General features: G+C 41.9%; 1 protein-coding gene across 1 annotated transcript in view; it reads left to right on the top strand.

Moving 5' to 3' along the window:
* The window catches only part of LOC148426867 (piezo-type mechanosensitive ion channel component 2), an 83,264-nt gene that overhangs the window by 46,446 nt on the left and 12,937 nt on the right, over positions 1-23,881 (top strand). The window contains exons 19-49 of the mRNA XM_088440768.1: positions 2,455-2,496; positions 2,731-2,763; positions 2,896-3,008; positions 3,073-3,248; positions 3,318-3,494; positions 3,832-3,996; positions 4,071-4,271; positions 4,371-4,575; positions 4,720-4,821; positions 5,499-5,664; positions 5,729-5,972; positions 6,062-6,158; positions 6,438-6,597; positions 7,474-7,563; positions 9,857-9,939; positions 10,018-10,083; positions 10,177-10,286; positions 10,362-10,482; positions 12,479-12,544; positions 12,606-12,772; positions 12,838-13,022; positions 15,587-15,742; positions 16,690-16,986; positions 17,070-17,328; positions 18,281-18,469; positions 20,157-20,352; positions 21,963-22,095; positions 22,220-22,367; positions 22,515-22,729; positions 22,809-22,967; positions 23,053-23,200. Of these exons, the coding sequence (XP_088296894.1) occupies positions 2,455-2,496; positions 2,731-2,763; positions 2,896-3,008; positions 3,073-3,248; positions 3,318-3,494; positions 3,832-3,996; positions 4,071-4,271; positions 4,371-4,575; positions 4,720-4,821; positions 5,499-5,664; positions 5,729-5,972; positions 6,062-6,158; positions 6,438-6,597; positions 7,474-7,563; positions 9,857-9,939; positions 10,018-10,083; positions 10,177-10,286; positions 10,362-10,482; positions 12,479-12,544; positions 12,606-12,772; positions 12,838-13,022; positions 15,587-15,742; positions 16,690-16,986; positions 17,070-17,328; positions 18,281-18,469; positions 20,157-20,352; positions 21,963-22,095; positions 22,220-22,367; positions 22,515-22,729; positions 22,809-22,967; positions 23,053-23,200 (4,669 nt within the window). The remainder of the gene's footprint in view (positions 1-2,454; positions 2,497-2,730; positions 2,764-2,895; positions 3,009-3,072; positions 3,249-3,317; positions 3,495-3,831; positions 3,997-4,070; positions 4,272-4,370; positions 4,576-4,719; positions 4,822-5,498; positions 5,665-5,728; positions 5,973-6,061; positions 6,159-6,437; positions 6,598-7,473; positions 7,564-9,856; positions 9,940-10,017; positions 10,084-10,176; positions 10,287-10,361; positions 10,483-12,478; positions 12,545-12,605; positions 12,773-12,837; positions 13,023-15,586; positions 15,743-16,689; positions 16,987-17,069; positions 17,329-18,280; positions 18,470-20,156; positions 20,353-21,962; positions 22,096-22,219; positions 22,368-22,514; positions 22,730-22,808; positions 22,968-23,052; positions 23,201-23,881) is intronic.

Below are 23,881 nucleotides of genomic sequence, written 5' to 3'. Positions count from 1 at the left end.
TTCGTAGTTAATCATTTTGATAGTTGGCATGTGTTGCCTTCATTACAAGGCTTTTATTTTTTGCTGCTCCAGACATATTTGTTTTTTGTTTATTTTTTGGTCCAATATGGCTCTTTCAACATTTTGAGTTGCCTACCCCTGTTCTAGACCATTGGAGGCTGCTTGAGGTGATCAGCCCAACAAATGGTGCTCTGGTGAAAAAGTTGCTTGCATTTATGTCGATAGGATTGAATGTAGAAAGTCATGTGACCCATAGCTCATTGGTTGTCCCCAACCTTTATAAATAATGCTGGAAGATAAAAATGATGAATTGCGATACGAAGTGACGCAATAGGCGTATTGCGATACAACATTTAGTTTCCAATATATCGCGTATTGGTTTTTAAACGCCTTATTTTTGTAATGAGTGGCTTTTGTATCATGATTTTTGTCATATTATGTAATCATGTTTTACATATAAATAATTCCAGGCACTTCAAAAGCAGCATATGAAATGTTACAATACATGACCTTACGGGAAAGCAAAAGTGGCGGCAGAGGAGGAGGGTAAACATCAGAAAAATAAAACTGTATGATACAAAGATAGAATTTAATTAAGTTGTGCCGTTGTAGTCAAATTCTGGGCTTCCTTCTCCTGTTCAGCTCATCCGTAGTATCCCCCTGGTCCAGATAAGCGCAATAACATCCGACTGTAAACCTCCTAAACGAGCAGCCATGTTAACGGGCAGTAGAATCTCATGTTGGGCTTAATTAAAATGAATTAATTTAATTCAAGATTTTGTTTGATTTAGTTTTGTTTATTTTATATGCTATGTCATTTCTGTAATATGCGGGGGAAAAAAATGTTCAGAAGTAACCGTATCTCGAAGTTTTACTGTATTTGATAAATTTCGTTTTTTTTTTTTTTTCACCAACGCAAGTGACATCACACATCTGTTTGGTTTAGAGTTGAAGAGCAAAAATGGCAGAAAAACAAGAGTAACAAGTGGTGCGCAATAATAATACAATATTCGTGTCACAGTCGTGCTACTTGAAAGCGTATTCTCAAGTGCTGGAGCCATATTAACACAGTCGAGGGTGTTCTTGAAATCAGAATTTTTTTTTTTTAATTTGAAGAAATTTTGTGTGCTCATAGATGTCAGTGGTGTTTGGCTTCTGAAAAAGAATAACATTTGTCTAGTCCAGGGGTCGGCAACCCAAAATGTTGGACAAATTGGACCAAAAAAACAAAACAAAAAAAACTGAAAACAAATATGTCTGGAGCCAAAAAAAATATCCCTAAGTGTCATTCCAAATATATACTGACAAAAATCAGATATCACTTTATAAAAACAGGCACTTTGTTCCTAAATATGTGCCTATGACAGGATTGTGTTTTACCCATTTAATGTGACTTCGGTTTTCGGACGTCGCTGGTCAGCTTCTCAACATTGGGCATGTAAAATGTAACTTTAATCTTGACACAGGACTGTAAACTAAGTAATGTAATCGCACATTTTCTCTCGCGTCCAACTGGTTACTCGGCTGCAAATATAGCATGCCTTCCCTGAAAATGCCTTTCCACATTGCTCTTTTTGTTATTTGACAACTTCTCGCTGCAGAGCAAGCATTCAGGCAATTGTTCCGCATTGGCAACAAACGCAAATGATTCGGTCCAAGAAACGTTGAATCCTCTGTTCTCCTCAGTTATTTCTCTCTTTTTCCCTTTGGCCCATGGCTCATGGCCGCCGGTTTGTTTACAATGGCCAAATGCCTAGCATCCCGCCCCGCTAATAGAAACGCGTGTCGCAGGCTATGACATAATGCTTCGTTGACAGAAATGTTGAAATGTAATATTTATTCCACACATTTTTACAGCATTTCTGTCATGTTTTTCCTCATACAGAACCCATATTAAAACAAAAAAACTATTTCCCCCATCTTTTTCCATGTTCAAACATTTTTGAAATAGCTCCAGGGAGCCACTAGGATGGCGCTAAACAGCCGCATGCGGCTCGAGAGCCGTGGGTTGCCGCCCCCTGCTCTAGTCTAATAAATTCCTTTTTTTTCAGTCATTGTTGATATAGATTGCCACAGATTTTTTTTTTTTTTTTTTTTTTTTACAAACATTGCCCAACATATCACAATACGCCTTTGCTGTGTGGCAACATATATACACTTTTCAGACACAATACCCAGCACTGCTTGTAAAGTTTAGGCACCAAACAAAAACAATTGGGTATCTTGTGGAAGAGCGTTTCATCATTATGCCTTGACACTATGTCGCTGGCATTGCTAGTCCAACTACGACACATTACTTGTGAAGAGTACTTTTTTCTCGCAATTAAGGTGATATGGAAGAGTGAAGAATACTATTTGGTATAAAACATCAATGTGGGGGGCATCATAGTCAAGTAAGTCAAAAAGAAAAATCTATTTAATTACCTTTGTTTTTTTCATCCATTCTTTACCTAGAGAAGAAGAACTCAGAAGTTCAGTCAACATGATTTCTGACATGTAAGTCTACATCTCTCCTTGCATGTTTTAAGGTCAAATGACACGAGATTGATTTTGCACCAGGAACATAGAAAAACAAAAAAACTTTACACTGAATGTGTGTACAGTATTTTTCTTAATGACGAATGAACCCTAAAGTCTGTTTTTGTTGTTTTTTTTTCCATGGCCAAGTATTGAAAACAAACAGTAATTTTATCTCTCTCTCTCTTTTTCACTTTCTCAATTTCTTTCCAGTATTAAAGAAAACATTGCAAAAGTCCAGAATAGGTAAGCGGAATTTGAAAACTTTGAAAAGTTTAAACACTTTAAAGCATGAGTCTCCCTCGAAATGTCCACATTTGTAAGACCTTGAACTTTTTCAGTTTTGTACGTTTGTTTTGTTTTGTTTTTTTCTTATAGACTTGCAATGGAGAACATAAAAAGTGCAAGAAGCCAGGAGACTTTGGACATCCCAGAAGTGCACATGAGCTCAGAAGCAGGTGACGAGGAGAGGCTGGAAGAGGCACAAGAAGGTGACGCCTTTCGCTGGTGTGACCCCCCCCCCCCCTCGAATTCAATTCTTTCTCTTCCTCGCAGACACCATGGCCAGCAGCTGCGGGGACAAGTGGGTACTGATTGTGGACCGGGCTAGCCTGCTGATCATCCAGGCCATTTTGGGCCTCCACAAAGTTCAGGAACTCATCTGGAGACTAATGGAGCTCCACGGCTTCAAAGTGGTGTCTTCTGGCATCATCTGGGTGTCCCTCAAAGAGGTGGGCTTCAGATGGAGGCACAGCAATCCACAAGCGTTGGCATTTGCTTTCCTCGGCCCATCTCCACAGGTCTCGCTCATGAACTCGCTCTTCCTGGTGCTATGGGTCTTCGCCATCCCATTTCGACAGTTCCGGCCGGCAGCGTCCAGCGTTTCGGCCGTGTGGGCCTGCGTCACGGTGGTATGCAAGATGTTTTACCAGCTGAAGGTCATCAAACCCCTCGACTACTCCTCCAACTGCACATTAGTGAGTGCTCACATGCCTGACGTCAGATTATTTCACGCAACTCACGACAACTCAAATTTACTACACCGTTCATACGTGATGGCCCTCTTTATGCACAATGCCGTTCAAGTCATTTCGTAAATACTTTCCAAATTAGATGAAGGCTAAAAGAAAACATTAAAACAAACTACCATGAGCAAACGCAAATTTGCTCAATATTTCATATCCAATCATTTGAATCAGCTCTTTTGGAGAGAGAAACACGCAGGATAGCATCCCTGAGGGACGCAGTTTGACACCTTTGCCTATCCCTACGCTAGTGAGCTTGACCAGCATTTTTCATGTTTTTCTATCTCAGAATACGGTAGAATACAACTGGTCTGCCCCGGACGGCGGCGCGCAAACAAGGGGGAACACCATGGAACTGCTGAGGAGGTCCATCCTGTACACGCATCCCGTGGATCCCATCTATTGGTGTGGCGCTCTGCTCAAGTGCGAGGGCAGAATCCTTCCCTGTCTCAGAGTAGGACCCCCGCCCCCTCCGCCACTCCCACCCCCCTTGTGGCGAGCACTTCCCAAGCACATGTCTCTGTCCAGAATCATTTGATGGTGTTGGGCCTGCTGGCATTTGAGGCCACCGTCCATCGGCACCAGCTTTATTTCCGTCTCCATAACAAGCTGAAGGCGCCACCCTTGGGCGTCCTTTTCCATGGGGTTGGCAGGCGACACTTAGACGCTGGCCTTGGGCCCTGCCTCAAGTACTTTGTCAACTTCTTCTTCTACAAATTTGGCCTGGAGGTCTGCTTTCACTCCGTTTGCCCCCCCCCCCCCCCCCCCCCCCCCCCCGTCTTTTTGACACTGCTCCTCAACACCTCCTCCTTCTTCTGAATTCCTTAGGTGAGTCTCATTGTGGCGGTGAACGTGATCGGTCAGAGGATGGACTTCTATGCCTTGCTCCACTCGTGCGCTCTGATGGCAGTCGTGTCGCGGCGCCGCAGGAAAGCCATCGGGGAGGTGTGGCCCAAATACTGCTGCTTCACGGCAGGCCTCATAGTCCTGCAATACTGGGTCTGCATCGGCATTCCCCCTGCTCTCTGTGTCGGTATGCACAGAAAACAGAACATCTGCATGATGGAGAAGGCCCCACACGTGCGTGACAGCCTGTTTTTTTTTTCTTTTCTTTGCATGTCACATGCTGTTCAGATGAATTGTAATTTATGTCATATGTCTTTGTATTCCCCTTGAGATTACCCCTGGAGGACTGCAGCACAACCTTTGACCTCAAATGTTATCAAGTGGTTTTACATGCCTGATTTCGCCATGAGTCCCAATCCCTTATTCATATTCTGTGAGTATATTTAGCCGTTTACAAGTGTTTTCACCCAAACGGGTTTTGGTGTGATCCAGCACCCGCCAAATGAGAGTGAAAGAATTATCGAGCTGTCCAGACGAATTGATTCATCAACTACTAATGAATTATTGAGGGATTCCGCGATACTTTGGATCGTCCAGGAATTATTTGGAGCTGTTGTTTCACTTGAAATTGTTCAACCTCTGATTTCATTTGTTTTTGGCCTTCATGAAAGAAGGCAAAGAAGGCTTTGTCGAATCAAAATAAGACAGACGTCTGCTTTTTCTTTGAAAACCGGGACTATACGGGTGATGTGCTCTCATTGTTATTACTTTCTTTTTAATCACTGAACAATACCAAAAGTTGGTAAATTTACAGTAGTGGAGAAGAACTATTTTGCACTTCATGCAAACTGTATCCAACTAGTTGCTCAGCTCAGTAAACGGAATAACAAAAATCATAATCTAGTAACCGATGATTGACAACATTTGAAAGTGACAGCTCTGTACACGTTAGATGATCAAACCTACGTCCACAAAGACATTTCTTCGTCCTTGTGCGAGGCAGAGTAGATAGAACAACTTGCTTGGTTTTGTGTTTGCTTGAGGGTCTAAGGATCCGCTTTGTGTTCTTGATGATTTAAAATTAAATTCTCTCACACTTCCTGTGCGCAGACGACCACATCTTGCTGCTGTGCTCGTCGTTGCAGTGGCAGGTGTTTGAGGAGGAGAACCGGGCAGCCGTGCGACTGCTGGCCGGGGACAATGTAGAAATCAGCCGCAGTCTGGAGCCCGGCTCCTGCAACCGCTTCATACCCGTTGACAACTTCCTTCACTGCAGGTCCGCAACGGCTGCAAGTGAGTCGTTGTTCACCCGAGGTCTATCCTAATCTCCATGTCCCCAGGTCTTACCTGGATATGGTGAAGGTCTTTGTGTTCAGTTACTTCTTCTGGCTGGTGCTGTGCCTCATCTTCATCACGGGCACCACTCGCATCAACATCTTCTGCATGGGCTACCTGGTGGCTTGCTTCTACTTCATGTTGTTTGGGAGCAGCGTGCTGATGCGGCCCGTCAAACACATCCTGCGCCTGTGGGACTGGCTTATTGGATACACCTGCTTTGTCATTGCCATGAAGAACCTCCTCTCCGTGAGTCCGCCCGCCCCGCGCTCTCGGATACAGAAGGCCATTTGAATATGTGCGCCCTTGTTGCGGATCTAATTTGCGCTTCTCGTCAGCTTGGTTCCTGCGCCTACCTGGGCAGCCTGTTGAAGAACGGCTGCTGGCTCATTCAGGCCTTCAGCATGTTCTGCACCATCAAAGGCTACGATGTCCGTGAGTGTTGCGTCGCACTGTCTCATTTTAGAGATAAGGTGAACACGAAAGTCAATCTAACAGACTTCTTGGAATCTGATCACAAGTGACCGTAGATCTTATCATGTACGTCTAATCTGTGACTTCCACACGGAGGTTACTGAAAAGAACGTTCATCCATTTACAGTAACTTGTATGCCTGAAGCTTGTCACGTACGACCCTGACGAGCTGTCTGGTAAATGATGGGTATATGATTAAGCCGTTAGACTGTTGTTATTTTTTGGGGGTCTGTTTTGTAGCTGAACCAGACGACGAGTGCGAGCTGCCCGAGGGTGAGGCGGGCATCGTGTGGGACGCCATCTGTTTCGCCGTCCTTTTAGCGCAGAGGAGAGTCTTCCTCAGCTACTACTTCCTCTACGTGGTGGCTGACCTCAAGTCGGCCAAGATATTGGCCTCCAGGTCTGTCAAATCGCAGGCGGATTCAATTTGGGACTTCGGACCTGACCCAAAACACAGTAGCTAATACATGGCCGTCAATGCGATAGCTTTATCTGCCTTTTATTTTGAAGTCTTTTCTTGGTGCGTTGCTTGCTTTCCCCTTAGCTTGATACGTCCAAGTCTTCGGTAGCTGCTAGCAGTTAGAACGCATTCATTTTGCATTCTCACTAAATAAAAGGCCATTATGCATTAAACCAGTGGTGTCAAACATATGCCTAATGGGTTTAATACGGCCCGTGAGATGATTTTGTGAATTAAAACGGTGGTTCTCAAAGTGGGGTCCGTGGACCCCTGGGGGTCCTTGTCTGACTGCAAGGGGTCTGTGAAATCATTTGGAGTTAATAACTTGCATGTCCTGATAGCGAATGAGTTAACAATTATTTGATGCCAGGCCAGTAAAAATCTTTGACGTCTATAGCAGCCAACTCATTTAACCCCGAAGACATGTTTTTTTTACGTTTTCCAAGTCCAGACATTCAATCCCAGGTACTTATTTATTTTTCCTTTTTTTAAGGTTTTTGGAACATCTACCTGAAGTTGAACTTTTTTCATATTGTACCTGCCCTTTTAAACCCTGGACCATAAAAATATGTTGTAAAACCCAAACTTAACCTAACCCAAAAATATCTGCTGTTATGCCTCGTTGCTTATAGTACAGTGTGGCTTATCCATGACGAAAATTGTTTTTTTGCTCCATTTTTGATGCTGCGGCTTAAAGTCCAGAAAATACAATATGTTTTGAGCCTTAAATACGTATTTACTTTTTTTGTTGTTGTTACTTCAACAGCATCCAACATCAGGGTTGATCTTTTTCCAAAACTTCCTCTTACCTCTTAGGGGCGCTGAACTGTTTGAGGCCAAGGTTAAAAAGCAAGTTGCAGCCCGGCTGGAGCTGGAGAAGAAATCCGTGGAGACACTCAAGAAGCAGTAAGACACAGAATGGAAAGAATCTCTTTGGTTACCCGTAGCCAAAAACACCAGTGAATTTGCTCCCCTCACCTGAAAACGGTTTACAGACCAAAGAAATTGGGCTATACCTTGAGGGTACTTCATTATTTTATGCCGAAAAGGCACTAAAATATGAATTGTTCCTCTTGCTGACTATAGTATGCACAGGTGTCAAACATACGACCCGGATGGGTGTAATCAAGCCCATGTGGTGATTTTGTAACAAAGTTTAAAAATAAGCCAAATTTGTTCAAATAATAGTTATGTTGTATGTAGTAATTTGGACAGTACATAAAAGAATAATAAACCTGAAGTTGTTGTTTTAAAGTTGTGTAAATCAATACCGTGATTTTATAGGTCGGGCCCACTTGGGAAGATATTTTCCTCTATGCGTCCCGCAAGCTCAAACCACCACGGGTGTAAAAACATAGGGCCTGCGGGTTGGTTCTGGCTCGCAGACGAGTGTAATCCGGCCCGCGTAATGATTTTGTACCAATAAGCTTATAAATAAGCCAAATTTTTCAAATAATGAAATTATTGAAATGTTTTAGGATTAGAGTAATGTAGAGGATCTATGATTAGTGATGTACAGTGTTCCCTCTAAGCTGCGCGCATGCGCAATTGCGCACTGCTCGCATGTTCTCAGCGCACAAGAAAAACTATGCTGCGCATAAAATAAAATGCAATATAAACATATTAAGTGATATCTAATATTAGACCTTATCTTATCTGATTAATTAGACCAATAATATTGTTTTCTTTACCATTTTGCATCTTGACAGCGAGTGACAAGTGTCCAGCCAATGATAAGATACATTTCACTTACACTATTCATCCAATCAAAGGCATGGACAGAAACGTTCCCTGCATATACACCCGGTGTAGGTTAGCTAGCAAACAGTGCGGAATTAAGAGATGCACATGCTAACCTCTTTTCTTTGGGAATGAACGAGCAGCGACACATCCACTCATCCAGCGAAAGTAAAAAAGAAATGCGCTTCTTTTAAGATGTAATCACTGTTGGAGTATATGCAAGTAGAAGAACAAGCAGTGAGATTTTTTTTTTCTTTTTCAGAACGTGGCTCGTTTATTGCCATGGGGACAAGTGCTATATACGTCACACTGTCATGTCTAAAACACTTATTGCTCAAGATATAAAAATAATATTAATGACAAAGTGTTGAAAACAAACAAAAATAGTTGTGATTTGTTAAGCAACAATGTGCGGTTTGAGACTTCTGGCTGCCTGGTTTACTTGTATGCTTGCCCAGGTTCAAATACAACAAATAAAATTTTAAAAACAATCCACAGGTCTATCTTTGATTCAATAAAATAATAAATGTAATTCCATAGTAGTTCCAAAGCTCTTCAAACAAAAATACTTTAAATAAATATTACGGTAAAGAAACTGTGTTCTCTAATCTGCGATCAATCTCAACTGCCCCTGTGATGCTGGCCTAAGGCTCTTAAAGGGCCAGTATTTTTCACCTTTCCCTCTGCCATAAAGGGGCAGTAACATAAATGTCCATTGGGCAGTGAGCCAAAACAACCCACAAACAAATAAATAACTTTCTAGCTCTTGGCCATTACAAAAAATGAGATTTCAAGTAACTGTTTTAAGTGAAATGCTGTGAATTGGCTCCTACAAACATGTCAATCACAGATGCATCGTTCTCCCTTATTGGTCCTGGACAATGCTTTTCACCTCAGCTATCCCTTTATGAACGACGGGATAAGTACCCAGAAGCACATTAGTCAGAGCCCCCCTCCTTCCTTGCTCATGAATGAAAAAATGTGAATTATGTGATATCGGTCACTTTAGGAGAATCAGATATGTGCACGGTGACTCACTGTGTGCATGTCAGAAGTTGCTGACAGTGGTCCAAAGCCTGCTCAAGGAGTTTGTGTGAATGCTCAGGCGCATTGAAAATTAGAGGGAACATTGGTGATGTAGTCTTTGTACTATTTTGGAAAGTATTATAAAAAAATAAAAAAAACAATACATTTGAAGTTGTTTTAAAGTTATATAAATAGACTCCGTAATTTTATTGGTCCGGCACACTTGAGAATAGATTTTCCTCAATGCGGCCCACAAGCTCAAAACACCACGGGTGTCAAACATATGGCCTGAGGGCCGGTTCTGGCCTGCAAGCTCAAACCAGTTTGACGCCCCTTATTGTATGTATGCATGCGCTTGGCAACTTTATGCTGTGGCCGGAACGACCAGTCGTCCCAGTAATTTTGTCCAAGCCAGTTGTAAATGTTCTTCCAGGATGGAGAAGATCAAATCGAAGCAAAGGAGTCATCCGGCAGCCAAAGCGGGGCTCCCAGCTGATCATGAGCCGGAGACGGCGGGTATGAAGGCAGTGGCTCTTTTCCTGCGCCAGGTCCCTGCGCGCGTAATCAAACAGAGTCCGTTCACGTGTTTTCCAGACCAAGAAGAGAAGCCCAAGCAGGATACAGGAAAATGGTGGAGGCCTTGGCGCTGGCAGCCTGGAGGTGGGTGCTCAGGCTGACAAAACAACAAATTCTAATGTCCTGCCGCATTCACGTGGACATATGCGCACGCCGACTCGCTCTTTTTTGTCACAGTGGAGAACAACTGTGGCTACCACCTGTTTGAGAGCGACAGCGAGGAGGAGGAAGAGGAGGATCACCAGAAGAAAGAGGAGCAGCGACCAAAGAAGAAATCGGCTTTTCAGGTGCACTACGACGGGGACAAAAGCAAAAACTCAAGTCTGCGTCCAAACCTTCCTCGACAATCGTGTCCTTCTTAGCTGGCTTACGACGCCTGGGTCACCAGCTCCAAGGCAGCTTTGAAGGACCTGAGCAGAGAGAAGAGGCGGATGAAAAAAGAGGAGAAGAAGAGAGCAAAGAGGGAGCTTCGGGCGCAGCAGAGTGAGGATCTATAGAAATGTAAACGGCCCTGTTATGGGACCAAAACCAATATTCTGTATTTGCTGATCATTTGAACTCTCTACCTAAGGGCTTCTCCAAAATTTGGGGGTCGGGGACCCCTTTTAGAAAGCAAATTTTCCTATGGAGCCCTTTTGCAAATGTTTGTTGGAAACACAACAAAATAAGAATCATCATCACTTAGTGACTAAGTATAATCAAGCTGAAGACATGGATTACATGTCTCTATTTTACAAATGTCATTATGATTACAGTTTTAGAAATACAGTGGTGCCTCTTCTTCCAAAAGTTTTTCCTTCTGGAAGTCATTTCGCAGCATGAATAATTTATAAGTAGCGCCACTTATTACATGTAAATAGCCTAATTCGTTTCAAGCTCCCCAAAAGGCTCCTAAACCCTTAAAGAATATTATTAAAAAATGCATCAAATGCATCAAAATGGCAACAATTACATTTTACAATTACGTGATTGGATAATAATCAAAATATATAACGTAAAAAAATAATGAAAACCCTCCTAAACCCTTTAAATTAATCATATTAATTGTAGCAGTTTACAATATGAATGCAGTTCACTCGTTTGCCTTGTCATGGTGTTGGTGTGTTGGTGATGAGTGTAATGAGAGAGACACCTTTTTAGGATGTTTAATTTGTATATTCCAGTCCACAGGAGCAATAATAGTAATTTTTTGGATAAATTTGAGCGTGTAAGTTTACATAAGTTTGGGGTCATCCGAAGTGCTTCCCGTGTGATGTTATTGCTAAAGTGCGAACAACGCTAACGTCAGATGCGATAGCCCAAAGTGGTATGTTCCATCAGTGTTTTGATGTGAATATGTACAATATTAACTGTAGCTAATGTGCAAATTGTTGTGGATGAAATAAGTACAGATGAAAAGTGGAAGACAACAGTAAACACCGGCACAAACAAAATAGTGTCTCATTTGTGAGCAAGCCGGCATATTAATAAAAGATAAAAATGCATCACAAACTGAAACTAATTGCGTTGTGATAACGTTTTATTTTCCAGTCATGTTGGCGCAAGCCCTGTTGTCTCGTATTATATGGTAACAATGTGTCATTTCGTATCTGGAGTTTTCTTTTGTTACTAGGGACATTTTTTTCACCGAGGCGTTTCATAACATGAATTTTTTTGTACCAAGAGGTGTTCGTAAGTACTGTAGAGGTATATTAAACTGGTTTAATTGATTGAAGAGTCATGAATACTTTCATAATTTCATATCAAACACACACAAACACAATTTTTTTTTAACTCATTCAACGCCAAATCTGTAATTTTACTTTTTTATGAGTCCAGGCTTTTCTTTTCTTTTTTTTTCTTTTTTTTTTTTTTTTTTTTTTTGGGGGGGGGGCAAACGGAGTGAAAGCAGACCTCCAGGCCAAATTTGTAGAAGAAGAATTTGACAAAGTACTTGAGGCAGGGCCCAAGGCCAGCGTCTAAGTGGCGCCTGCCAACCCCATGAAAAGGACGCCCAAGGGTGGCGCCTTCAGCTTGTTATGGAGACGGAAATAAAGCTGGTGGGGGGGCGCTAACAAGGGATGGTAATAAATGAATACAGTTCAACTACATGCACTAAAGTTTGTAATTACCTAAAGTAGGGACCCCTGGGGCCTATGGCCTGACTGTGTGGTTCTGGGAAATCATTTGGGTTATTAATTACCTTATTAATTATCTTAGTACAATCATTCAATCCCAAAGACATATTTTTACATTTTTCATGTCTGGACATCCAATCCCAGATACTTATTTATTTTTTAAGCATTTTTATGATTTAATAATATTCTTAGGGGGCTATTTTGGGGGGCTTGGAACAAATTAGATTGTTTACATGTATAATAAGGCTCTACTTATGAAAGATTTATGTCACTAAATGAGGATTTTTTTTCCTTAAGTATATAAGTGGTAAGAATATTTCCATTGGAATACGGTCAAATGCGGGGAATCCTTTCTCTCGTAGGTATGGACTCGAGCGAGGACGAACTTGATGAAAGCATGACGAGGGAAGACGGCGAGGAAGAGAAAGGTGAGTGACGATTCAAGCATCACTGCCGACCTTTTCTCTTTGGTGGCGTTTTCCCTTGCAGAAAACCTTTTGCAGCGGATCCTGAGCACTTTGAAATTCGGCGTGGCATTCCTGCAGTCGCTTCTCGATGACTTGACCCAGGGCCTGAACTCCTTGTGCAAAGACAACCTGGACATTTCCAAAGTCCTGCTCTTTGAGAGAGCGCTGCTCAGCCAGCAGCAGAAGAAGGTGAGCAAGCAAAGCCAGGACACACCCACAATAAGCCAAGGCGCCACTTCTCTTTTTGTGCACAGGGAAAAGAGGTGAGCCAGCAGAGCGTCAAGCGCTACTACCAGAGCCGCTTGTCCCGCGCTGACGTGCCATCCTCAAGCCACGAGCCTGAGGACGCCGTGCCACCTTCCTCGCCAGCGGCAGCGGCCACCTATGTCAGACTCAAGAGCCAAGCCTCCAAGATGTCCTGGGCCAGCAGCGTCTCCAGGTAGCAAAGCTCCTTGCGCCAAGGGGCACTCCAGTCCATACAAATTCAAATGCTTTGAAAATGAAGACATTCAGACCAGTGGTTCTCAAAGTGGGGTCCGCGGAGACCTTGGGGTCCATGGCCTGACTGCGGAGGGTCCTTTACAAAAAATTGGGTTATTAACTCATTCACTGTAAGGCCAGTAAAAATTGATCTTTGATGTATTTAGCCGTCATTGGCAATGAAAGGATTAAATGTCTTAAGTATTAATTTCAAGACACAATAGACATGAATGCATTCAGTTACAGTATTTTCCGCTCTATAAGGCGCAGCTAAAAGCCTTGAATTTTCGTAAAAGCTGACAGTGCACATTATAAACCTCTGCGCCTTAAATTGTGCATAAACCGCCAGTTTTCAATCAAGTAACTTCATAACCGTGCAAATTCTTCAATTTCAGTCCAAATTGTATTGTTTTAGTATAAAACATTGTGTTTGAAATTTTGATGTGCTACATATGCTCCAAGTTTGAAGCAATTTCTATAGGGGCAAGGCACATAAATCGCCAGTTTTAAAAACTAAAAATCAAATAAATCCAGAAATTGTTTTTAAATCCACAAAACAACATTTGAATGTATTTGGTTGCAATTTGATTTTTAAAAAAAAGTTTAATATTTAATTGTATTATCGTTATATTCATTTCAACTCCAGATTCGCCTTGGCATTGCTCTAAACAGTCATTTTTTTTCCCCCAAAGTATTTTTCACAAATAATTTGTATTCTTCAGTTCTGATTGTCTATTAATAAATTTTGGCTCACCTATCTGATTGTTTTTTTGAGATTCCCTTTTGCACATAACACAAGCTCAGCCACTACTGTAGCTCCTATCCACCGTATAATGCAGTTCGCCAAATATATGAAAACACTTTTAAAAAAGCCCATTCATTAAAGGTGTTCCTTATAGTGTGGAAAATACGGTAAGATGGGAAGAAAAACTAATTTGTTATTTTATTCATTTATTTTTTTTAGAGATGCTAATTACGAGAAGGTATTCAATCTGAGGTCAAGACAAGCATTTTCTTGACAAGATTATGCTCAATGCTTCTCATCTCATGGACCAAATAGCGACCAATAATGGTTCAGCATTGGAACGTTACGTAAGATGGGCCGGTCTAGATTTTGGTTGCTTACTTAGCCCTGATAAATTTCCTTTGACCGCAGATGGCAAAATTTTCAACCCCGGAGATGGATTATGCTACTTCTTTTACAATAGATTACACAAACGCATCACTAATCAGGTTGACGGGTTTCGACTTCGCCACATCAAATTTTGTTTATAAAGCACATTTAGAAAGATGGTAGTAAACCAAATTGCTGTCCAATGAAATAAAAGTGTGACTAGAAACATAAAAACACATAAACACACAAATAAGCTAAAACACAGAAAAACTGCTAACTGACAAGCAACTTCCAACTTCATTTCTGTAGTAAAAAAATAATTGACGCTTGCGATTTATTATTTTAGTAAAAAAAGAAAATTCTTCCTTGATAGACCATTCTTCAGTTTACAATATAACTTCTGTAGCAGTAAGTCAAAATAAAAAATGCCTTTAGGATTTAAAAAAAAGCTTTGCAGTTGAGTGAAAATGACAAAAAGAGTAACCACAAGTTAAACTTCTAGTTGCTAATGTTGCAAGTTTTTTTTTAATTTTTTATTTTTTTAATTTGCCTTTTGAAAATGGCTGCTAGTTATTAGCTTTCAAGGCGTAGTAAAAGCAAGTAAGAAGAAGTACGTTTTTAAGAGGGATTTAAAAGCAACAAGGGTCTGGGCAGATCTAGTAGACTGATAGCGGAAGACTATTTCGGAGCCTTGGAGCGGCTGCTGCAAAGGATCGGTCACCATGAGTCTTTAGCCTAGTCTTAGGCGAAGCCAGCAGTAGCTGATCAGCAGAGCAAAGAGCTCAAACAGGGCTATGATGATGCAGGAGTTCGGCTAAGTAAGCAGGAGCCAGGATTCTAATGGTTGCACATGTTTTGGTACTAAAGAGACCCAGGATGTTGGTTATCGAGCCTGGGGTGACGTGGCCTAAAGTGATGTGATGACTTCTGTCTTACTGTCATCGAGGTTGAGGAAATTGGCCTCCATCCAGACTTTGAGGTCACTCAAGTAGTCAAATAAAGACTGTGTCGAGTCCTGGGTGGAGGGTCTCAAGGCCAGATAGATTTGAAAACCAGCAGAGATGTCACTGCTCTTACGCTAATTTATTTGTGTTTTACTCATGCTCTCAGTTGTGCTATCAATCTTCACTGATAACATGTCTTTAAAATACATAGATGAAATATGTGACCTTTCAAACTCAAATGTGCTGGTCTAAGCTTTCCTTAGCTCCATGGCCTTTGAAGATGTGCCACCCTTCCCGGTTAAAAAGCTGGACACTTGTCTAACATTAGACCTAAGCTCAGTCAAGTGGTCTATCAGTTCACCACAAGTTTAAAAATCACTCTGCATCACTCCCTCCGCCCTTCAGGGTCCTAAAAACGAACTATTTTTCTGCTTGTGTGTCTTTCCTTCGATTGCCCCGACTCAGCTGCATGACCGAGGAGACTATGCTGGGCTCCCGGCAGCCGACCCAGGAGGAGCTGGACGATCCCCCGGTGCCGGCTGCCAACCACCTCAGGAAGAGACTCCTGAAATGTGCCAATGTTGACTGGACCTCCTATGAAGCCTATGAGCTCTCATCAAGGTCAAATGCAATGAAATCAAAGTACTGCCTATTGTTGTCCCTTTTTACTTGAGTCCCTAGAGCGACATGGAAAAAAAAGATAGTATTGCGTGCTCACCAGATAGTATCGCGTGCTCACCAGATGGTATCGCATGCTCACCAGAAAATATCGTGTGCTCACCAGAAACTATTGCATGCTCATCAGAAAGCATTGCATGGTTGTGTACTTAAGAAAAGTTGGCAAGATAGTGGCAGATTTGGACTTTTGCGATCAATACCTCTCAGCCAAAACGTTGTCTAAACACCAACGATGCCTTTGTGCCTCCATCATAACATGGAGTACGAGCTACATTGGCAAAAAAAGACATTTGTAAAATATTTAAACCGTCTGTTTCGCTGAAAAGATGCCATTGAGGCTTGGCGAGTGTGCAGGGACCGTCTGCAAATTACTAGATGAAGAGGGGGAAAAAAAAACAGTCACGCCACAATTTGTGACTATGAAATCAGCATATTTTCTTTAATGCATTTGCTGAATTCCTAGTTTGTAGCATTCTTCTGGCTTTAGTGTGTTTGCCCCCGTCGGCCATCGAAAGAGAGGAAAAAATGTAGTTGCAAGCATGATGAGTGTCGAGTTGTCATTCGTGATTGGAATTACGTTTCATCAAGGCTTTAGCCCCTTAATTCAAAGTGCATCCATTGCCCCAAAAAGGTTGATAGAATTTCTAGTGATGGCAAAACTAACCTTTGCCAAGCACTTGTGATACTCTCTAGCACCTGTAAAAGGCACTTTTGGTTTTAAGGATGCAGGTGAAATGTAACAAGTTTTCCTTGCGCTGGGTTATATCTTTAAAACCAAGAAAAAACATTGAGAAGAGTAAGAAAATACCACAGGTGCCTCACAAGGCTTCATTTTCCCATTGCTAACAAATTGGGATCTTAAGGAGCACAATAAAGCTTTCTCTCAACAGCCACGAGGCATACCAAGCCAAGCAAGAAGACAACGCAGACGAAGACCATGAGTGGCGTGAGCATGAGTCGACCGACCAAATGGAGCAGCAGCTGCAAGAGGATGAGGGATGGCAAGGGGAGGAGCTAGATGATGGTTCCCAGCAAAGTGAGGAAGATGGGTACTCTGAGGGCCCGGAATGCACTTCCCTTGGCTTCAGGGAGGAAATGGCGGCAACGAGTATGGATGACTCTGATTCTCCAAGACCATTGAGTTCGGAAACTAGGAACCTGACCGCCAGTGAGCTGCTACTCAACAAGTCAGTCCACACAAAATCAGCTGGTTGTCAGCGAAGGCGGCTTTTTCTCGAACACCTCGCATCTTTCACCTCCCTTCCTGCAGAATGTTTGAGAACGAGGAGATCCAGGTGTCAGACAAGTTTTTCCTGACGCTTCCGAGGCCACTGAGGCTGGCCTTTGCCCTCTACAACACCATGGTGTCCAAGTCGGAGATGCTGTGCTACTTTGTCATCATCCTCAACCACATGGTGTCAGCCTCGCTCCTCTCCCTCGTCCTGCCCATCCTCATCTTCATGTGGGCCATGCTGTCGGTGCCGCGGCCGACTAAACGTTTCTGGATGACCGCCATCATCTACACAGAGGTGACCTCTTAACGACTTCGTCCCGGCCACGCTTGCGGGAGTCCGAGGGACCGGGGCAGACTAATTGCAGCCACTACCTGATAATTGACCTAGAACATAAGTCTCAAACCCCAGGCATCGAGAGCCGCAATCCTGCATGTTTTTCATTCTTCTTTCTCAAGCACACCTGATTCAAATGATTACCTCATCAGCAAGATCTTGAAAACTATGTTAATCATTTGAATCTGGTGTGTTTGAGAGAGTACACTCAAAAACATGCAAGATTGCGGCACTTGAGAACTGGAGTTTGAGACCTATGCACGAGGAGTACCATAGAATACAATAGAATGCCTCTATGGTCACTGTCCATCTGGTATGCAACCAAATCGAAGCGCCTGCTGCTGAATCATTTTTCAAATCTGGCACGGCGGATTCACATGCGCATTGCTTTGTTTGTGATGCTTGTCAGGAAGACACCTTTTGCCCTGGCCGCTGTATAGATATTCCAAGTATACAAATAGAGAAAACTGGTGGGAAATAAAGGAGACTGTGGATTTGTAAGAAAGAATAGATCACTCCAGTCATTCGCCAAATTAATGTATTTCATTGCGGACGGTAGAATGCAACATAAGACGCTGCACATGGTGGATTTGTGCAGCTCCGGGCTTGCCGTGGATCCTTAAAAGTTTGAAGGGGGAAATCAAGCCAAAAATATGCTTGGAAATACGATAGTCAAAGCACCCATACTAGTTTTGCCAACAACTGTTGAGTGAAAAAACCCCATCACCTTTGCTCAGGGCTCCAATCACAGCTCAGCTTGCATGCGTCATGGCCGCAAATTCTAGAAAGCATCTGTTCAGCCACAATCCTACTGGGACCAGCACTATCCAAAATTCAGTGGACGTTATCGTTGTTTGGAATCTTTATCCAGGCAAGTTAGCAATGCATGAACCTTTCTTTTGTCTTGTTTCAGCTGAACGTAGTGGTCAAGTACTTCTTCCAATTTGGTTTCTTCCCGTGGACTACCTCAGCCTACCGGGGCATCAATGCCGAACGCCCCTTTGCCCTGCCCAACATCATCGGGGTGGAGAAGAAGGACGGCTACGTCCTCTTTGACCTCATTCAACTGCTTGCCCTCTTCTTCCACCGCTCCATTCTCAAGGTAAACACAAGTCATATTTTTTTTTCCCATTGGCAAATTGTGCTTTGTCCGTCGATAAAAGATGGCACGCTGTCAGCTGGCAAAATGGCTCGGATGGATAGTAATGTTTGTTGAAATGATTGTTTTCAATGGGATCCCATACAGTAGTACCTCTACTTATGAAATAAAATCATTGCAGAAATAATTAATTAATTAATTAATAATTAACGTGACTCTTTCATAAGTAGAGGCGCTTTTTACATGTAAATACACTGCCAAAATTGCTCCTAAACACTTTCAGTCAGGCATGTCCAAACCCAGTCCTCGAGGGCCGCCTATCCGGCATGTTTTGGAGGTTTCTGTCCTACCACATCTGATTCAAATGATCAGCTCATCAGCAAGCTAATCGGAACCCTGACAATAAACCTGATCATTTGAAGCAGCTGCATTGGATGAGGGAAATGTCAAAAACATGCAGGATAGGTGGCCCTCAAGGACCGGGTTTGGACATGCCTGCAAAGTTTCAGTGAATATTATGAAATCATAAAAATGCATCATAAATGGTAACAAATACATATTGGAATTAAATGAGTCCATAAAATAACCAAAAATATCATGTAATGAATAACAGAAAACGCTCCTAAACCCTTTAAATTAATCATATGACTTGTAGCATTCATATGACTTGTAGCAATTAACAATATGAATGAGAGGGTGCTGCTGTGTTGACGATGTGTGCAGAGAGAGGCACCTTTTTAGAACGTTTCATTTGTATGTTTTTATTCGACATTTCCAGTGATTCAGAAATCATTTACACATCTGCAAGAGCAATAATCTTTTAGGGGTCTGTAAGTATAATTAAGTTTAGGGTCATACCAAGTGCTTCTTATGTGATGTCATTGCTAAATTGCTAACAACGTGTAAAGAACATCCAGAGTGTTACATAGCAGTTTTGATGCGATTGTGTACAATGTTAGACATGTCAATTTGATGTTTGTTAGTTCTAAGGTATATATTGTTGTGGATGAAACGAGTAACGAAGAAAAGCTCCAGACCATAGTGAGTAGAGTTTCATGTTACCATTGTTAGCACTTTAGCAATGACATCACACTGGAAGCACTTTGCAAGGTCTCCATATATATATATATATATATATATATATATATATATATATATATATATATATATATATATATATATTATATATATATATATATATATATATAATTTTTTTTTTTTATGTATTTATTTATTTATTTATTTATTTATTTCCGCCCCCCTCTGGAGCGTGTACGTTTACTTTAGTTTGGGTCATGCGGAGTACATACTATGTGATGTCATTGGTTAGGTTTATGCTAGGGTATGTGAATATATGCAATCTTAGCCAATGTCAATTTGATGTTTGTTAATTCTTCAGTGTAAATTGTTGTGGATGAAACGAGTAAAGAACAAAAGTGGAAGATCACACATTAATGCAAAAGAACTATTGTCACATTTGTGGGCCAGCCGGCACATTAATAAATTATAAATTATATGGTAGACATAACGGGTTCTGATAACGTATTACATGAGAGTCGTGTCGTCGTATTTCGTATCTTGAATTTTCTCTCATTACTAGAGGCATTTTGTAAGCTGAATTTTTTTGTCCCAAGAGGTGTTTTTAAGTGGAGGTACCACTGTACTTGTATGTGCATCCATGAATGTGCAGTGCCATGGACTGTGGGACAACAAGGAGGTAGAGATGCCCGATTTCTTCAAGAAGCTCAAGAAGAAGGTAGACAAAAAAAAAATGAGCGGCGGAGAAAAGCAGAAAGGAGCCCGCCGACTCAAGTTCCTCCCGCTACAGTCATCCTCCACCTCCATTCTCCGAAAGCTCAAGAGAGGAACTTCTACGGAATCTGACGGTGAGCGGCCACTTTTCTTATCGTGACTGACTTTGGAGTCCTCTTTGATATGGGAGGTACTGTATTTTTCTTTCTGGCTAGCCCACAGATCTAGTGACTTGCATACGGATGGGTGCTTTGCAAAGTTCCAGATGTTAATCCTCCATAAAAAGTCATTTAAATCCAACAGTCAAGAATTTTATTGTCATTTGCATAGTAACACTACACAATTGAAATTCTTATTTTGTTCACTTCCCCGAGCAGATTTACATTCCTCATAATAGAGCAAATCATAAAGAAGGCAAGAAAAAAAACAAAAAAAGCTGTAATAGGGCAATGATGGCAGTGATAATAAAAGCGCAAACAAAAGACTAGACTCACATTCTGAATATACTGTATGAGGGTGTAGATGGAGTGGAAGAAACTACGCTGTTGTTGTCTGAGCATCTCACACAGCATTTATTTTTGAACGAATCAAACCTCAAAACAAATGTTTGTTAGGTTTATTACTTGGCTTGAAAATCACAATTGGCAGAGCGACTGAAAAATGGAGATTTCATTTTTTTTTTTTGCTGGGCCTTCGTAGCAAGCGGCTTTTGCTTCTGATTTATGGACATAAAAATGCCAATTACATTTGACTGTGGCTTCCGATAAGACTGCAAATGGTGTGCTTTTTTCAGGATTCCACTTGATATTATGTTTTTTGATTCACCCGAACGTCTTACTGACTAAGGCTTAAATTTTCCTCTTCATAATACTGTACTGTTGAAGTTGAAGGTGAGATATTCTCAAAGCCTGTTGATTTAAAAGAGCGCCAATGAGAAAACCAAGCCTTATGAAGCACTTTTTAGGTCCTCTTGATGGCACTCTTTTGAATTAAATAAATTCCCATGGCAGCAGACTTTATCTTTAACATTATTCTTCGGCTCACGGGGCAGTGTCAACTGAACAACACACTAGTTTCCGTGTAACTTCCGTTTGCTGTTTGTGCCCGCAGAAGCAGGTTGGAACTTCTTTTATGTGACATGCATGTTTGTTAGTACATTTCATATTGTATAACCATCTAATTTATTTGTTGGTATTGAGAGTAAGGGTGTGTTATAATTTTACTAAATATTTTTTAAGGGTTCAGTTCACAAACTACAACCCTCTGAAATCCAAGACAATGATAAACAGCTCAAATTTACTCATCATTTCTCTTGAAGACTGTTTGCTATGTCACTTTCTGTTCTGGCACATAGGATACAATTATTTCCATTTTATCTTAAAAAAAAAAACAACAAAAAAATATTTTAATATCTGGCCGGATTCTCTTGGATTCTTTTTGGTCACTTGAGTGCCAAAATTTCACTCAAGTTTCACGTTAGTGAGTTATAAACAGACTTTGGGAAGTGGAAAAGCCCCAGTCGACAGGTGACCAGCCTACAACTTTGCATCAATGTTAAAATTGTCAAGACTTGAATCATTGATTAGCATCTTCCTCCAGTCCACGATAAAAATCTCAAGCATTGCCCTTGACTGAACCATGAAATTAAAAAGGTTGGGGACCCCTTATCTAGAGGAGCTTGCTTCATTAGGCTTCATTTTCCCATGGCTACAAACCAGATTTCTTCCCTTTCCTTCTTGTGTAGGCAAACCAAAGAAGGAGGAGAAGAAAAAGAAGAAGAGACAGCATCAACAAAAGGCACCTCTGACCAGGAGACAAAGGATAAGGCAAATGGTCAGAGAAAGGATGCTCCAGGTTAAAACCACAATCATTGAAGTGTAAGTTGGAAAGAAGCTATAAAACGGAATACATTTTTAGTATTTTTTACGTTAGATGTTTCTTCACGGATGGATGTACATTTTTCACGTAGTTTTTTGATGTGTTTGTTTTTCCATGTTTCAGGGCCCTTCACATCTACTTACCGATAAGGCAGTTTTTCTATGACATCATCCACCCTGACTACAGCCCTGTGTGTGACGTGTACGCCCTCATGTTTCTCATTGATGTGGTCAACTTCATCGTGACCATATATGGATACTGGGCCTTTGGAGTAAGTCACCAGCCCAAAAAAATCGACTTGCGCGATATCCATGTTGTCGTTTAGTAACTGGCCTCTTTATGGGTCTTTATTGTATAGACATTAACCGTATGAATATGTTTGGACGTTGTCGTTATTGCTGTTATGCCGTACGCGCAGAAATACTCAGCGGCAGCCGACATTACCGAGTCGCTATCCGAGGACCAGGTCCCCGAAGCCTTCCTGGTCATGTTGCTCATCCAGTTTGGTACCATGATAGTGGACCGGGCCCTCTACTTGAAAAAGTCTCTGCTGGGCAAGTGCGTTTTCCAGGTGGTGCTGGTGTTCGGCATCCACTTCTGGATGTTCTTCATCCTGCCTGGGGTCACAGAGAGGTAGAGGTTCCATTCGTCCGATGGCGATGGCAGGCGGGCGAGCACCCTTTTCAAAAAACGGCTGCGGTTGTGTCTGCAGGAGGTTCAACCGGAACCCCGTGGCCCAGCTCTGGTACTTTGTGAAGTGCATTTACTTTGGCCTGTCCGCATACCAGATCAAGTGCGGCTACCCTAATCGCATCCTGGGGAACTTCCTCACCAAAAACTTCAACTACCTCAATCTCTTCCTCTTCCAAGGGTACGCGCACGCACTTCTTTTTTTGGAAGTGTCCCATAGTAACCGGGACATGACCCCTCCCTTTCTCTTCCTCTCGTGGCTCCAGCTTTCGCTTGGTCCCCTTCCTGACGGAGTTGAGGGCCGTGATGGACTGGGTCTGGACAGACACCACTCTCTCCTTGTCCAGCTGGATCTGTGTGGAAGACATCTATGCCAACATTTTCATCCTCAAGTGCTGGAGGGAGTCTGATAAGGTTCCTTGATCAAAGTCAAAAGGTTTCATCATTAGTCATGTCCAGAGATGGCAAATCCAGGTCCAGAAGGTAAAAACCCTTGCCACACTTTGGCTTTAGCCACATGTGCTTTCACTTAACATGCTGAGGTAAAGTCACAAGCTCATTTAACTGTAAGTTTATTCGAAGCACCTGTGGATAAAGCCAAACTGTGGCAGAGTTTTTAACGTTCTGGACCTGGATTTTTCATCTCTATTCATGTCATTGACTGCAAGTGCCTGGCAAAACAAATGTTTTGTGTAGTCCAGGTTACCTGCAGTAGATCTTAACGATAGCCATTGAAAAATCAAGCATCACCAACCGCCCCGAGAGTGCCAACCCCAGGAGCTAAAAAGTATCACAAGTGCATAGCAAGGTTTCGTTTTCCGATCGCTATACGCCACAATTCAGTACTACATGCAATTGCATTCAAACATTTGAAGACCCTAAACAGTTGAAAAACTTGAAGCTTGAAATTGTACACTTGTCAACTCAAAGTTCTTCTGGGTCATCCGGCATCTTCCACATCATACTGCTGACTGAGAAAATGCCAAGATGTTGTCTCTTGGAAAAAGGTGCCTTACATTGAAGAATCGAAACTATGAAGCATTCTGTTTTGATTAGCATTTCTTAACTATGTTGTTCCATCAATATTTCTTCAAT

This window comes from Hippichthys cyanospilos, chromosome 2 (assembly GCF_059441005.1).
Source record: "Hippichthys cyanospilos isolate Australia breed blue-spotted pipefish chromosome 2, RoL_Hcya_1.0, whole genome shotgun sequence".
NCBI lineage: Eukaryota > Metazoa > Chordata > Actinopteri > Syngnathiformes > Syngnathidae > Hippichthys > Hippichthys cyanospilos.
Note: the sequence above shows the minus strand (reverse complement) of the source record. Positions and strands in the feature narration are given on the sequence as shown.